This window comes from Bubalus bubalis, chromosome 4 (assembly GCF_019923935.1).
Source record: "Bubalus bubalis isolate 160015118507 breed Murrah chromosome 4, NDDB_SH_1, whole genome shotgun sequence".
Lineage (NCBI taxonomy): Eukaryota > Metazoa > Chordata > Mammalia > Artiodactyla > Bovidae > Bubalus > Bubalus bubalis.
In genome coordinates, this window is record NC_059160.1 from 7,191,776 (window position 1) to 7,208,056 (window position 16,281).

At 43.7% G+C, this 16,281-nt stretch overlaps 1 protein-coding gene across 5 annotated transcripts in view; it reads right to left on the reverse strand.

The window, feature by feature from the left end:
• Nucleotides 1-16,281, reverse strand: part of MEI1 (meiotic double-stranded break formation protein 1) — a 56,116-nt gene that overhangs the window by 32,487 nt on the left and 7,348 nt on the right. For 3 of the 5 annotated variants that reach the window (XM_044942494.1, XM_006068909.3, XM_044942497.1), the window contains exons 5-14: nt 15,952-16,057; nt 15,233-15,436; nt 13,679-13,809; nt 10,382-10,496; nt 9,228-9,344; nt 8,117-8,216; nt 7,857-7,991; nt 3,136-3,250; nt 1,923-2,014; nt 980-1,121 (exon numbers count right to left, since the gene is read on the reverse strand). In XM_044942494.1, coding sequence (XP_044798429.1) covers nt 980-1,121; nt 1,923-2,014; nt 3,136-3,250; nt 7,857-7,991; nt 8,117-8,216; nt 9,228-9,344; nt 10,382-10,496; nt 13,679-13,809; nt 15,233-15,436; nt 15,952-16,057 — 1,257 coding nt within the window. Of the gene's footprint in view, nt 1-979; nt 1,122-1,922; nt 2,015-3,135; nt 3,251-7,856; nt 7,992-8,116; nt 8,221-9,227; nt 9,345-10,381; nt 10,497-13,678; nt 13,810-15,232; nt 15,437-15,951; nt 16,058-16,281 lie in introns of all 5 variants that reach the window. The other 2 variants (XM_044942495.1, XM_044942496.1) reach the window with 2 other exon arrangements.

Here is a 16,281-nt window from a genome sequence, read left to right on the forward strand (position 1 = left end):
CTTGAGAGCAGCCATCTCTCATGTTACAGAACTCACATATGTGCTACTTACTGAAGCCTAAATTACATTGACTGTTGCTCTTTGCATGCTTAGTCACTCAGTCATGTCCAACTCTTTTGTGACCCCCCTGGACCACAGCCCACCAGGCTCCTCTGTCCATGGGATTTTTTAGGCAAGAACATCAGAGTGGGTTGCCATTTTTACTAGGCAGACAAAACACATGGGTTCAAACCTCAGCACTGTCATATACTTGCTTTACAGCCATAGAAAAATCACCTTTAAGTTGGGGGAAATTATAGGACCTATTTCACAGGGTCAATGGGAGGGTTAAATTAAGTTCTGAATATAAGGCATTTATCACTTCATTAACATGCGCCAAAGAATTGATGCTTTTGATCTGTGGTGCTGGAGAAGACTCTTGAGAGTCCCTTAGACTGCAAGGAGATCCAACCAGTCAGTCCTAAAGGAAATCAGTCCTGAATATTCACAGGAAGTTCCAATACTTTGGTCACCTGATGCAAAGAACTGACTCATTGGAAAAGACCCTGATGCTGGGAAAGACTGAGGGCAGGAGGAGAAGGGAACGACAGAGGATGAGATGGTTGAATGGCATCACTGACTCGATGGACATGAGTTTTAGCAAGCTCTGGAAGTTGGTGATGAACAGGGAGGCCTGGCATGCTGTAGTTCATGGGGTCACAAAGAGTCAGACACTACTGAGCGACTGAACTGAACTGAAACATTACCGATTTATTATTTTATTACTACTACTTTCTACTTTTTAAGAGGCATCTATTAATCTATTGTTTACAAAAAAACACTGTATTGTGATTTTAAAACCAAAGGAAAAGTAACTGCAAGAACAACACTGCTAAGACCCTCAGGAGATCTAGTTGAGTGTCGAGTCACTGTTCTGTGCCTCTCAGCCTGGCTTGCTTTCATGTCTTTCTCCTCCAAAGATCCTTGCTGCCCAACCCACCATCACCATGGGGATACACAGGGAGTCACAGGCACTGAGGAGAAATTCTGAGAAGGCCTCCAAGGTGTCTTCTTTCTCAGCACTGGGAGCTGTGAATGGATTCTCCTGGGCTGAAGGCTCCCTCTGGAATTCCATAGCCAACCTGAGAAATAAATATGAGTATATTTACTACTGTCTATGCAACAAGGTCAGATTCATCCTCTTAGAGGGATTTCTGAGTTCAGGGCTCAGGGCAAGCATCCCCACCAGCAGACCTGGAGAAAACTCCGGAGGCCTCAGTGAGGGAGAACCTGGTCTTGGGCACCCCCCTCCAGCTTCGAGCTCCCTGCCCTCTCTCCCATAACAAGTGACACTCCACCCGACTATATGCGTTAATACTTCCCTCAACATACCATGCTGTCTGTTGCTTCACATCTCTTTGCCTTTATGTGTGCTGCTCTCTCTGTTTGGAAGCCTTCCCCAGGTTTGTGACAATGTAACGAATGGCACACACATACACAAAATTGTCTCTGTTCCCAAGAAACTGTGAGCTCCTTTTAGGCAAGAGCTGATTTGAGTTATCTTTCTACTTTCACTATCTAGCATCAGGGCTGGCACACAGTAGGTTCAACAAATGTTTGTTGATGAGAACTGAATTAATCCAACAAGCAGTCAGTGAACACATGGAGAGCTAGGTTACTTGGGATGAGGCACAAAGCTGAATGAGATACAACTTCATTGCACAGCAACAAAAACTTCACTAGAAGGGAACCTTTAGAGACCTCCTCCACATACTCACTCCAAACTCACAAACATCCCTATTCTCCACCCTAGCCAAAGTCCTCTCACTATGCAGCAAAGCATCAGAAATCAAGTGTTGCTTCTAGAACTTCACCCTTTGTCCATTACTCTCTGTACCCACCCTCCATACTACTACCTCATCAGATCGTAAAGAGCTCCTCACCTGCAGGCATTTCTAAATCCCTCCAGAGTGTTCAAGAGGAACTTCCCTCTTCGAAGAATGGCCCTCTCCGAATTTCTGTTGGAGGCATGGCCCTGAAGTGAGAAGGAAAGAGGGAAACTACTAGTCAAGTACATACTCTGTATTCCAGTCTTTGCTTAGAGGACTACAGACCTCTTCCTCCCGCACTGGAGTCTGGCATTCCCACACACCTAACACTTCCCAGGGGGTCTTATGGATATCCTCAAAAATTCAGACATCTAGTAGCTCCTTTAAAAAAATGGTACAAAGGGGAACCTTAACCTCTTGTCTGCCCATGAAGCACAGGACTGGTTCTTGTTCTATTATACGCAGAAAGCTGTCACAGGCTAGTCGACATTAGCCTCACTGGCTGTAACACCCATATTAGTTGCTCCAAAACACACAAATTCCCCCACCGTATCATGTGCAAAGAGCTTAGTTTCCAAAGTTAATCTAGAAGACATAAAGCACTCATATTAATAATATTTCCTCTGATATTTTAAGCCTGCTGCTGCTGCTAAGTCACTTCAGTCGTGTCCAACTCTGTGCGACCCCAGAGACGGCAGCCCACCAGGCTCCCCCGTCCTTGGGATTCTCCAGGCAAGAACACTGGAGTGGGTTACCATTACCTTCTCCAATGCATGAAAGTGAAAAGTGAAAGGGAAGTCGCTCAGTCGTGTCCGACTCTTCGCGACCCCATGGACTGCAGCCCACCAGGCTCCTCCATCCATGGGATTTTCCAGGCAAGAGTACTGGAGTGGGGTGTCATCGCCTTCTCCGATTGGACCACTAAAAGCTAACAATTATGACACACTGCACACTCGTCAGATTCTAAGATTCTAGTGAATCCAGCCTTAAATAATTTTGTGAGCATGTTTACCGTACCCACTTGGATGATATAAAAGACAAAGCATACAGTAGGCCCTGGGATTTACTACCCAAACTCAGGTCCTTGCTAGCTTTGGACCTAAGAGAAAAACTGCTTAACCCCTGTGGCTTTGGTTTCCTAATGAGGATAACAATTATTAAGCCTCACAGCTCTGCAGTTATGGTAAAAAAAATAACATCTTGTTGTAGGTGTGTGTGCATGAGAAAAAGCTACAAAGTGGCATATAAAGATAATGCAATGTACTAATTATCTTCTAAAAACACAGAACAGCATGATCTCCAGAAGCAGCAGCTGCTGTGCACTGACCAGGGGCCTCCAGTTCAGCGGCGTCTGGGACAGATCTGCACACCGGCTCAGCATGGCTTTGACCAAGCCCTGCAGCTCCTTGTACAGCACAGGCAGCGCACTCTGATGATCCTTCCTGCATGCAGGGAGACAAAGGTAGGCCTATGGTGAGGTCAGGGTACCCCAAGATAGCCCCAGGTTCTCAGGCAATGAGGGGGCATATGGTGGATCCGAACTTGGGTCCAGGAACTGATCTGACAAAAATCCCAGGTCCAGCACTTGTCTGCTGTGTGACTTTATGCACATTCCTCATCCTCTCCAGCTCTCAGTTTCCTCATCTAGTAAGTGAAAGGTAACAGTACTGTCCTCATAGAATTATGCTGAGGACCAAATTGGATAATGTATGCAAAGAACTCAGGACAGTGCTTACTAGATAGTAAGTCCTTATAAATGACAGCTATGACTATGACTGGGCTTCCCAGGTGGCGCCAGTGGTAAAGAACCCACTTGCCAATACAGGAGATGTAAGAGATGTGGATTCAATCCCTAGGTAGGGAAGATCCCCTGGAGGAGGGCATGGCAACCCACTCCAGTATTCTTGTCTGGAGAATCCCCACGGACACAGGAGCCTGGCAGGCTACAGTCCATAGGGTTGCATAGAGTCACACACGACTGAAGTGACTTAGCACACATGCATGCACGCATATGACTATGGTTATTGTCATTAAGGATACAGAGGGTTTTCTTACTGAAAAAGACCTCCCAATTAAAGAAGTACTACCTAGAACAGAAGGTGTATCAAGAGATGTATATGGCCACTGTTCTCAAATAACTGATAAGCTCTCTTATTTTTTCAATTAATTTCTTTTAATTGGAGGATAATTACTATACAATATCATCTGAGTGAACTCCGGGAGTTGGTGAGGGACAGGGAGGCCTGGTGTGCTGCGATTCATGGGGTCGCAAAGAGTCAGACACGACCGAGCGACTGATCTGATCTGATCATGATGGTTTTTGCCATACACCAAAATGAATCGGCCACAGGTATACATGTGTCCCCTCATCCTGAACCCCCCTCCCTCTTCCCTCCCCACCCTATCCCAAGCTCTCTTAGAGAAGAGAAATCAAATTTGATTTCTGCTACCTTGATGAGGAAAATCATGATCAATAGGTAAATGTTATCAAGGACCCAGATTTTATTTAAGGAATGAATATAAGGAAGAACTTTCTAAGAGTCAAAACGCTATAGAGGCACACAACACTGTAAATTAACTATACGTCAATAAAATTTTTTTAGAGCTGAAAAAAATCTCTATAGAGGTAGACAAGAGTATCTAGGAGGAAGTGAGCTCTCTTGGAGATTATAAGCAGAGACTGGAAACTATGTTTGGAGACTCAATTAATATGAGAATGTGCAACAATGTGAAAAGTAATACTTAGTGTCCATCTGAACTCTCATATTTGTATAGACTCAGAGGAGGCAAGAGTCATGATTAGTCTAAATGTGAGCTCCAAGAGGCCAGGGGCCAGTTCTGCCTTTTCACTTTACCTAACAGAACTAGATGCATTGTAAATTGATGCTAAATTAAAAAAAAAAAAAGTTAAAGAAATGAAGGACTGACTACTTGACAGGGTATAGTTTGCTGTATTGATTTCCTAGAAATGCTATGATAAGTTACCATAAACTGTGTTGCTTAAAACAACAGAAATTTATTCTCACATTCTGGGGGCTAGAAGTCTGCAGTCAAGGTGTCAGCCCCTCCAAAGGCTCTAGGAAGAATCCTACCTTGCTTCTTAGCTTCTGGTGGTTGCTGGCAATTCTTATCATTCCCTGGCTTATAGATGCATGATTCCAATTTCTGCCTCGGTCTTCACATGGCCCTCTGTGTGTGCCTGTGTCCAAACTCCCTTCTCCTTCTAAGGGCATCAGCCACTGGATTCAGGAGCCCACACTGTATGGCCTCATCTTAACTCAATTGTATCTACAAAGGCCCTATTTCCAAACAAGGGCATGGATTTTAGAGGGATGCTAATTCAACCCAATGCAGTAACTAAGAAGAAACCTATGTTAACCCTCATCTCTGGGCTGTTTTTGAACTCTGAGAGCAATCTGTTGGGCCTTCTAATTGCTCAGTTAACCGTATATAGTGAAGGCTTTATTTCCCCTTTCCCTTCTAGAAGCTCTTTCATTTTTTTCCCCCTTTTTAGACTTTATTTTTTACAACAGTTTTAGATTTACAGAAACAAATACAGTAGATAGTGCAGTGTTCCTATACTCCCCCAGCCCTACTGCAATTTCCCCTACTATTAACACACTGCATTAGTGTGGCACATCTGTTACAATTAGTGAACAATATTGAATGGAAGCTCTAACTTTCTATCCTACATTGATAGCCAAGGTCTGGCTCTGCCATCTTTAAATTTTTTCAACAGTTCTCACTCCTCATTCCCTCTTCTGGTTGGGCTTCCCAGAGACCTTCTGAATCACTCCACCTCAGAGGGACCACCTCACTAAACATTCAGGAAAATTAAAGTCAAAAATAAAAGCATCTAAGGATTAATAACCTTATAATTAATAACCTTATATTAACTTTATAAATATAAACTTATATTAATAACCTTAATAACCTAATAAGCTCCCTACCCATAATTCTCCATAATTCTGATCCAACCAGCTTTCTGGCTTCTTCAAGTACTACTTACCCTCACACAACCTGCTGGCCAGACTGACTACTGTACCCTCAGTAATCCCTAAATTTTCCCACCTACATGTTTTGACCAATCCTAGTCCTTCCACAAATCTATCTCTCTCACCCCTTGTGTATGTATATGTTAGTATACATAATAAAATTAACATTTATAATGTTAATAATATAAGGTTATTAATCCTTTGTAACCCCTTGGACTGTAGCCACCAGGCTCCTCTGTCCATGGGATTCTCCAGGCAAGAATACTGGAGTGGGTAGCCAGTCCCTTCTCCAGGGGATCTTCCCAACCCAGGGATCAAAACTGGGTTTCCTGCACTGCAGGCAGATTCTTTACCATCTGAGCCACCAGGGAAGCCCGCATAGCACAGCTCAAACCCTGCCTCCTGCCTGAAAGGTGCTATCAGTCCCCCATAACACTGACCTCCTGGGAGACTTGCAGCTCTGCCTGGGAACTTCTGATTGACTCTTGCTCTTACTCTAGGGCTTTGTTACCCTGTTGGTTTACTCATCTCACTCTTGTTAGGATTCATGCCCCAGATTTAGAGATTCAAATCCAGGAAAGGACAAAAGGGGAAAAGAGACAATCTGAAGCCATTATAATATAAATGCTATTCTTCCTTTCAATTTTTAGAAGCAATTTTATGCAAGTGACAAAGACTTAATTATGGTTACAGATGAGACTATAAATGTTAACAACCTTTACAATATAAATTAAAAGTACAATACAAAATTAAAGGTACAGCTGATATTGAGAAGTAGAAGGTAAGGAGAAAGCTAAGGAAGAGTTGGGGTGTGAATATACCTAGCTAACCAAGTAGGGTGTTAAGAGATACTGCTTTAAGTTGAGGGAACAAGAAATACAGGTTTTAAGCATATTATTTAAAAGCTTGAAAACAAAATATTAACTAGTAAAAATGTCAAGGAAATGTAGAGAAGGCAAAACAGCTAAGTCCTGGTCTTTCCTATTGGCAAGTCAATGAAATGTTCTAAATGGACAAAGAAATAGCATTGCACTCATATTGTTTAGAGTTAGGGAAATAAGTCACCAGAACTTAATGAGAACAAAATGAGTTAAAATTAGTTTCCTTTAGAAAGTAGGAACAGAGGACTTCTTCTTTTCATTATAAAACTTGTATTTTAATATATTACTTTATTAGATTTTTAAAAGGGAGAATGTAGAAACAAAGTAAAATTTTCTATATTGGTTTCCTCCAATAGTTTTTTCAAGATCAAGCATCTTACTAAGGAATGATTTCCCATTTGACCCTAGGCTCATTTAGTCTCACCATCCATTTTAACACCATTCATATACTGACTATCTATTAGGAGTGAGATATATAGAAGTTTAAAAAAAAAATGACATGATCTCTTAATTCTTGGAGATCATGTTATATTGTGGAGAAGACACGAAACAGATGAATAAACAAGAACTTTCAAGTAGGTGCTGCAATAGCCAAATGGGTCAGTTAGGAAAGGACACTCTGAATGAGACCTCAATGATGGAAAGAGGCCAGTCATGCAAAGATTTAAGGGGAACAGTATTTTAGGCATAAGGAAAAATTAGTAGAAAGGAAGTGGGAGCAAAGTCCAGACTAAAAAAAAAAGATTGAGTTTCAAAAAGTTATATCCACAAAATAAATACAGAATAAAATCCTATTTTAAAAGACATGCAAAGAATCGGACGGAACTCTTCCAAATTAAAATATGAAAGTAGAAGTAAAATACTCAATAGTAGGGTTGAAAAATGAAGTCAAGAAAATCTCCTGGAAACTAGTACATAATGACAAAAAGATGAAAAACTGTCAGACAAAGAAAATAAACAAAAGAAAAAAAATCAGATGACCAATCCAGGATGCCCAACATCCAAATGGCAGTTTCATAAAGGCAGAACAGAGTAAGCAGAATAATGGAAAGAAATAATTCAACGAAATTTCCCTGACCTAAAGGACAAGTATCCTCTGGAAGCTACTCTGGTCTTGACAGGCCTTTGGGTACACGCAGAGGTGGAAAGTTCAGTCTGTCTGGGTCTCTCACCTCAGAAAGGCAGAAATGGCCTTCAGAGACTCAGCAGCCACCTCCAGCACAGGGCTGCTCACTGCCTCTCGGAGGGCACGGCCAGCATCTCTGCACATGGCTGAGCTTGTGAACAGCTTGATCTCTTCTGGCTGCCTGAGAAATTATAAATGAAGAATAAGCGTGTGGATTCCTATCACTGACCCCATCAGGAATAAATACCTCCAGTTCTTTGCTTCTCCAGTCTGGCCCCTGCAGGCTTGCTCCGCCACTTAGCTCACCGAGTCAGGATCTCAGCAAAGAGCAGCAGGCCTTGCTTGTGCAGCTCGGTGTTGTTCATCCTCAGGTTTCCCTGTAGGCTCCTCACCACCGACTCGATCCCTACCTCAAAATGACACAGCAGAGGCCAGGGATCAGTGCCCAGTAGTCTCCTTCCTGCCTTCCCAGGAGAGGGGAGAGGCTCTGGACAGCACACAGTTGCTGGCAGCTCTCCTGCAGCAGTCCTGACAAGTTGAGCTGATGGGACAGGGCTGTGAGATCTTTGAAGGCAGGCCCTTGTATGATTCACCTCTGTCTCCCCAAACCCAGCACAACCCACAGCACAGGCCCTGGCATTCGAGGTATTTCGTCAATGCCCACTGGCTGGGCTACTATACCTTCTCTACTACATACACTCCCATTTCTCCTCAAAGAATCAGCGCAGACCTCCACTCTCCAGGAAGCCTTCTCTGGTCCACTCAGGCAGAGGTATGGGCCTCCTCTGGCCTCCTACACCTCTTGTCCATCCCCTCAAGCATAACCCTAACCACCTTGTTTATATCTCCCTCCCCTTCCAGAGGACAGGGACCATGTTAAATGTCCCTGTTATATGTCCCATGTTATATGTCTAAATCTCTAGCTCCCAGCCTGATGCCTGGCCATAGCATAGGAACACAGAATATGAATAATTGAATGTGCCCAGTCTAAAAATCTAGATGTGATATAAAAAGTTCCAGACAAGGAAGGTATCACCAGGAAAGAAGAAGGGATAGTTTCAAAAAACTTTGAAAGGTTAAATCAAAGTTGGGGGACTAATTAGATGGGGAGATTTCTGGGGCACAGGAAAAGACTGCTCCAAGGCTGAGTAAGGTTGTTCTTGAGGTACAACAGGAATTCATCTCGTGGCTGACAGGAGTGTCCTTTTCTCGCTAAACATATACTTCTGCCAATTAACGGAGAGCAGAACTGTTTGGATATCACTGCTTGCCTGTGGAATCTGGTGACAAGTTGGGGCTGATGGAAATGACCAGACCAGCACCTTCCTCCAAAGTACAGGCCAGCCCGCCCATCACTGCTGCTGCCACCTAACTTCAAGGTTCAAGCCAGAGCTAGTGCAGGACCCACAGTACCAACCATACACCGTGTGGCACTTGGAAAAGAAGAGTGGCTCTTCTGCCAGGAGTATCAAACAGTTGTAGCAGGACCAGACGAGCACTTCACTGGAAGAGGAAAGATGCTCAAAGAGGAACTCTGGCCAGGGAGAGAGGGAGGAAGCAATATGAAAACTGTGTGATAATGCTCCCTTAACTAATACTAGGGTTTAGATTTATTAAGCATCTCATACCTGTCACTTCATCTGTTCATACACCCTCGCCCTAAGACATGATCATTAATTCACACATAAACCTGGAAAATGCCCTCTAGCTTATTGTCTAACTTCTTCTTTTTACAGATGGGGAAACTGAGGTCCAGAGAGAGACAGCTGGTGGTAGAAGAGGGACTAGAACCTAGGTCCCCTGATTCTCAGGATGGGCAGCAACATGATGCAGAGAAAAGAGGTTTTAGAGCCAGAGAGCCTTGATTTTGTATCCCTTCTCTGCCAATGCCAAGCCTTGTGGATTTAAACCAGCTGTTTCCCTTCTCTGACTTCCCTGGTGGCTCGGACAGTGAAGCGTCTGCCTGCAATGCAGGAGACCCGGGTTCGATCCCTGGGTTGGGAAGATCTCCTGGAGAAGGAAATGGCAACCCACTCCAGTATTGTTGCCTGGAGAATCCCACAGACGGAGGAGCCTGGCAGGCTTTAGTCCATGGGGTCGCAGAGTCAGACAGGACTGAGTGACTTCACTCGCTCACTTTCCCTTCTCTAGTTCAATTTCCTTATTCATAAAATAGCAAAGATGAGGACCTAAATGTGGCAACATTTACAATGCACCTCAGGGCATATTTCCGGCTCATCACAAACTTTCAAGACACATTAATTCCTTTTTTTCTACAGGTCTTTCTACTACCCCACACTAGATGTTTATTTCTAGATGGTTTATTCCTAGACTGGTCTAAAAATCAGTAACAAATTGTTCAAGGTCAGTTAGAAATCTGTCGAAAGAGGATTCAGATTTCCTGAGATGTATTTCCTAGACTCTGTCATATATAATGAATATGCCACCAGCTGGTCCCTTCAGTATGCATAACAAAGAATCCCAACAGAACTGCTGCTGCCGCTGCTACGTGAAAATCTCCAGTCAGAATTCTGGGGTTCTCAGAGGAGAAAGTTAGAAGGGGACTCCCACCTGGGATGTCAGCGTGGATGAAGGCCAGGGCGTGCTTCGCTGGTGAGTGGACTAATACTGCAGTTATACATTGGGCACTGGCCACCTGCAGAGTCTCATCTCTGGAGAGAAGAAGCTGGAGAAACAGGCAGCAAAATGTGCCAGTCACAACACAGACAGGACCAGAGGGAGGCACCTGGGTGCCTCAGGGCAAGAGCCTGATTGTCTCTGAATCCCTCCCACACTACTGGCACCAGGTGTAATCACGATATTCAAGGAGAGCAGCTGTGGATTATGGAAAAGAGTCTCTATGAACAGCAGCAGGCGTGAAATAGAACAAAAGAACACAGTGGCATTCCAAGAACACTAAACCTCTCCCCAAGAATGCTCTGGCCTTCACTGACAGAAGTTATTTTCACAGCCCTCATCCAGTTTTGATGTTTGTAACAAACCTGGGATGTGTCAAGGCAAGGTTCTACTATTAGCCTCACTTTACAGAGTGTGCAGGGAAGAGTTAATACTGCAGACCTGAGACTGTACCCTTAGAAAGTCCTGTCTGCACTGAGTCTGGGAAGCTGAATTTCAGGAGGGTTCCCAATTCTCCCAGAACTTGTAAGAGTGGCTCATTGTTACTAAACCATTTGTTCAAACAATGCAGTTAATGCTGCACACCTGCTTTCTTTCTGGGAATTCGGGATTTTGGTATGTGCTAGGCAGAGGATACCTACATAATCAGATAGCTCCCAATTAAAACCTTGGGCACTGAGACTCTAAAGAGCTTTCCTGCTAAACATTTCATACATGCTGTCACAGTTCATTGCCGGAGGAATAGAGTGCATCTGGTGTGACCCCACTAGGAGAGGACTCTTGGAAGCTTGTGCCTGGTTTTCCCCTAGACCTCATCCCATACACCTTTCCCTTTTCTGATTTTGCTTGGTATTCTTTTGCTGTAATAGATCACGGCTGTGGATATAACTGTACACTGAATCCTTGAGTCTTCCTAGTGAGTCATTGAACCTAGAGTGGTCTCGGGGACCCTTAACACACAGAGGAAGGAACGAAAGCTCATTAAAGTTACCTATGCCAGGCCACACAGCTCGTAAGTGGCAAAGCTCAGGCAGACACTCAGGTCAGCCACATCCAAACCTAGGAGTCTTTCCACAACTGAGATGCCTCCCTCATCAAAATTTTAAATCAGGTTACTCCTCTAATTAAAATATTTCAATGAATTTCCATTGAACTCTGAATAACATCCAAACTCCTACTAGACACCATAGCTATTAGGAGTCCCTAAAACACTTTCCATGGGGTTGCAGAGGGTTGGATATGACTGAGTGACAGAATTGAACTGAACAACACTTTCAGAAATCAAGGAAAGAGTTAAATGCAACCAGAGATTTTAAGTATAGAAGAAACTGGCCTTCTGGGGGGGAAATGACAAGCAAAACAGCACAAGACAGAGGAGAGAGTGCATGATTTTAGAGCTTCAAAGGAAAAGGACCAAGCTGCACATTTCTTGAGGACTACAAACTTAAACCCATCTCAGTTATGTTAGACTTAAAAATGGATACATAAACAGCCTTTCTATTTGCATATAAAGGAGTTTCTAGATATTAATCTTTATCTTGTTCTCTTTTATATAGGAAATGACATGTATTTCAGTCATGCCTAGTGATAAAAGGCAAACCATTATTTTATGTACCACTAAGAAAGAAGAGCTATAATTAAACTATGACATACCATTAATGGTAAAATGTCTCCCAGTTTGAGAGCTGTTACAGTATTTTAAAAGTGCCTTAGAAAAATGACATGTAACCATTAAGCAAAGCAATGATTCTTGGCCTAAAACGTATATTCCTTACTGTGTTGGGATTAGACTGACCGGAAAAAAAAAAAAAAAAAACAACGGAAGAATGGAAGTAGAAGAATACAGACCAGTCTTTATTTAAAATTTTGATATTTTGTTCATCATTAATTTTTTGCATTAACTTTGATTTTTTAAAATTCTGCATTAAAATACTATTTATCTTGATTGCTGAGGTTTTCTTACTTTTTTTTTGATTGCTGAGTTTTTAGCACCGCCTTAAGTTTTCCACCTAAGGCAAGTGCCTTCTCACCTCACCCAAGTTCCAAACTTGCTGATTCTTGTAGTAAATAAAACACTAATCATCCGAAATGGCCAAGAGAGAAACAGTCTCCACGTATGGATGGAGGACAGGAGCTCCATACCAAGATTCCTGTCTCCACGAAGCTCTCTCTCCCTAGGGAGGTGCTCTCCAGTCTCTGTCCCCGCCACTCTCATGCTGCCTTGGTGCACTGTGAGGACACGAGACGCTGTGCTCCTGCTAAGTCCAGCAGCAATGTTCTAACCAGACACCACCAAGGACTCCAGGACAGCAGCAATTAAGTGAACACAGAAATTAACCCACTATGAGATTTTGTGGTTCAAAGACACAAGACTTGCTCTTGAGAGTTCACAGGCCCTGCGTGGACCATTCCAGAGGCGTCCCAGGGAGGTTAGGAGGGGCAGTTTGCTCTGGTTTTTTTATTCCTACCTTACCTAATCCTAACTGTCCCTTTCCCGTTTCTAACCAAGGTACCTCCTCCTTTCCACAAAAGCAGTCCCACAGTCTAGTCAGTGAGTGATATCCCTGGTATCAGATGAGGATAAGCAGCTCTGCCAAGCCCTGTGCTGAGCACTGTGGACAGAGACAGTCAGACTCAGGTCCTGCTCTAAAGAAGCTCCCAGTTGATCAACCACAACATGGTGAGGTAAGCACTGTGAAGAGGGCACATTCTACCTAAAGGAGCCAGGGGACAGGGGAGCTCTATAGGCCTTGAAGGCTGAATCAGACCAAGGAGAGGGGAAAGGCTTTAAAGGCAAAGGGGAAGAGCATCTGCACAGGCACAGAGACAGGAGGTCCTAGAATATACAGGACCAGGGAGAAGTTGCATCTGGCTGGAGTGCTGGGTTGTGGGATAGAAGAGACAGGCAAGTAAGGCTGAAGGGATAAGCTGGGCCCAGAGAAAGAGGGCTCCACGTACCAAGCTGGGAAGCTTGAATAATCCCCAAAACAACTGAGGTGGCTTTGTTTCCACAGCTGGGTGTATTCTCCATTCTCAGACAACCCAGATGTAAAGGGGAGGATACAAACATAAAGATTCACGACTGAAAGAAAACCAACATTGAGTCTTCCAATAGCATGTTGTTTTGGCCAGTGAGAAAGTACTTCCGAAATCCTACGTAGAAGGATAAGGAAAAAGCCCCAGGAGATTCAGGTTCCTGAAGCCAGAGACCAGGAGTCACAGGACAACTACCTTTTTGAGCACCAAAGGCAGTGGGGTCTCTCCTGGTGGCCCCTCAACACTCTCAGCACTTTTCACCAGCGCAGACTTGTTCATGAGCATGGACACAAAGAGATCATACTTCAGCAGCTGCTTTAGCAAACCTAGACAACAAAGGGGTGGGAAAGTGAGGCAAGAGCAGCATGGGTACAAGGACACACCCAAGGTGGCTCCTCACACATCTTCTAGAAGTTTCTTCATCTCTCCATAGATGTTCCTAAGCATTTTATTATTTTTAACGCTACTGTAGATAGGAGTTTTCTTAATTTATTTTTGAGGTAGTTTGCTGCTACCATATAGAAATTCAACTGATTTTGTATCCTACAATTTTACTAAATTCATTTAATAGTTTTAACAGTTTTTGGTGTAGTTTTTTGGACTTCCTTGGTGGTTCAGACGGTAAAGTGTCTGCCTACAATGCGGGAGACCCGGGTTCAATCCCTGGGTTGGGAAGATCTCCTGGAGGAAGAAATGGCAACCCACTCCAGTATTCTTGCCTGGAAAACCCCATGGTCAGAGGAGCCTCGTAGGCTACAGTACATGGGGTCACAAAGAATCACACACAACTGAGCGACTTCTCTTTTCTTTCAGTGTAGTTTTTAGGGGTTTCTACCTATAAGGTAATATCATCTGAAAACAGAGACAATTTTACTACTTCCTTCCTTTACTTCTGCCTTTTATTTCTTTTTCTTGCCTAATTGTTCTGGCAGGACTTAGAGTACTACGTTGAATAGAATCCCACCTTTTTCTTTGCAATCTCCATGACAGCACACACCACAATTAATTCTAATTGTCCACATCTGCCCTCCACAATGGACTATGAATTTCCAGATTAGAGCATGGGTTTAATCATCTGTACAAACCCAGACAGGGTCCTGGTTCAGAATGAACACTCTCTATGTATGGCTGAGCTGTTCAAAACAGAGCTCTCGACCCAAACTGTGAAAATAAATTGTTGTTGCCCAGACTATGTTTTTCCCTGTAGCCCCTGCTCTGAAACAGGTCTGCACCCAATCACCAGTGCCCATTTCCTCTATCCAAAATACGAAAGCTCCCTGCTCAAAAGCATTTGATAGATTTTGTGTATTTATGTAAGGAAGTTAACAGGAGAGGTTGAAAGGGTACACTGAGCCTCAAATAACAAGAGAAACTTGGACTTCACCCTGGAGGCCAGAGGAAGCCATAGATGATTTTCCAAATAGGAAACTGACGGGACGCGAGCTATGCAGTATGAAGATTAATTTGGCAGCAAGTACAGGATGCACCAGGGCAGGCAGTAAAGACCAGAGGCAAAAAAACTGCTGTCCCACTTTTCCTCCTCTTCTTGCAAAGGTGACGTTCTTAAGATACCACACCAACATGAGGCATCTTTCACAGTCTGTGCCTCTTATCTCCCAAATCCATGACTTCTACCCCGTGCAAAGCAGCAAACCTCCCCACTGCTAATGAGTCTGCATCTCAAATCCTCAAAAAAAAAAAAAAAAAATCTCAAAAGCTTTCTCTTTTCTCTCCAGTCCCACATCTTACCCAAGCAGTTGATCTGTAGCTCCTTTGTCTGGGCACCATTCATGGTGGAAAGGAAGAGAGGACACAGCTTCTCCCGGAAATGGCCCAAAAGCATCTCAGCAGCAACTGGGGAGGAGTACAGCTTCCCATAAAGGTAGCAGACAGAAGCCTGCACCCCCTCATTGGGGTACACTAAACCTCTCAACAGATGCTCCATCAGGTCACCTATCCAGAAAACAACCAAGGGATCAAGGGAACCTCACAAGTCAACTGCTAGATGACACTCCAAACTACTGCCCTGAATGGGGTAGTCATGGTAATCCCTATAATCCCCCACAATACATGATTTCTGGGAACCTAAAAGAGAAAACCAAGGCATAGAGAAGTTAAGTGATTTACCCTTGGATAAATCCTCTATGAGATACTTATTTCCTTTTACTGATAGAAAGTGCTTCTGCATTCCAGAATTAATTCCTCCTCCCATCTGAAAGACTCATAGTAGATACTTAATTATTTTGTGTTAAAATAGTGAATAGAAACAGCCCAAGACCAGAGTTGAGCAATACTTTTTTTCCCCAATTAGCCAATATAAAGCATATTTTGCAGATGAGGAAACTGAAGCCTATGGAAGGAAAGTAATGTCTTTCCAGGTGTACACAGTGAATGTTCCTCCCAGATGGAAGTGTGATCAAAGCAGCTCTTGAAAGTGTAGAAGCAGCTCTTCCCCAGAGGTCACTCACCATGTTCCATCACAAGTTTGTCTGCCAGAGCAGGGACAGCATCTACCAACTTGCCAAGAAGGGTCAGGGTGGCCAGGCTGCCTCGCATGGAGGGCATGCTACACAGCTACAGAAAGTGAACACATTCCTTTCTATAAGTTAGGATGAGAACAGATCTCCCACCAAAGTTCATCTTGCCCTATCCACACCAAAGCCTGTACTGCCTGTGTCTCTCACAACAGTTAGTAACCAGCCTCTTTAGCTAAGTATCAATTGCCCCTATTGGACTGGGAAACCCCAGAGGAAAGGGACCAAATCAGATTTCTCTTCGAATCCTCAGTACATAGCTCA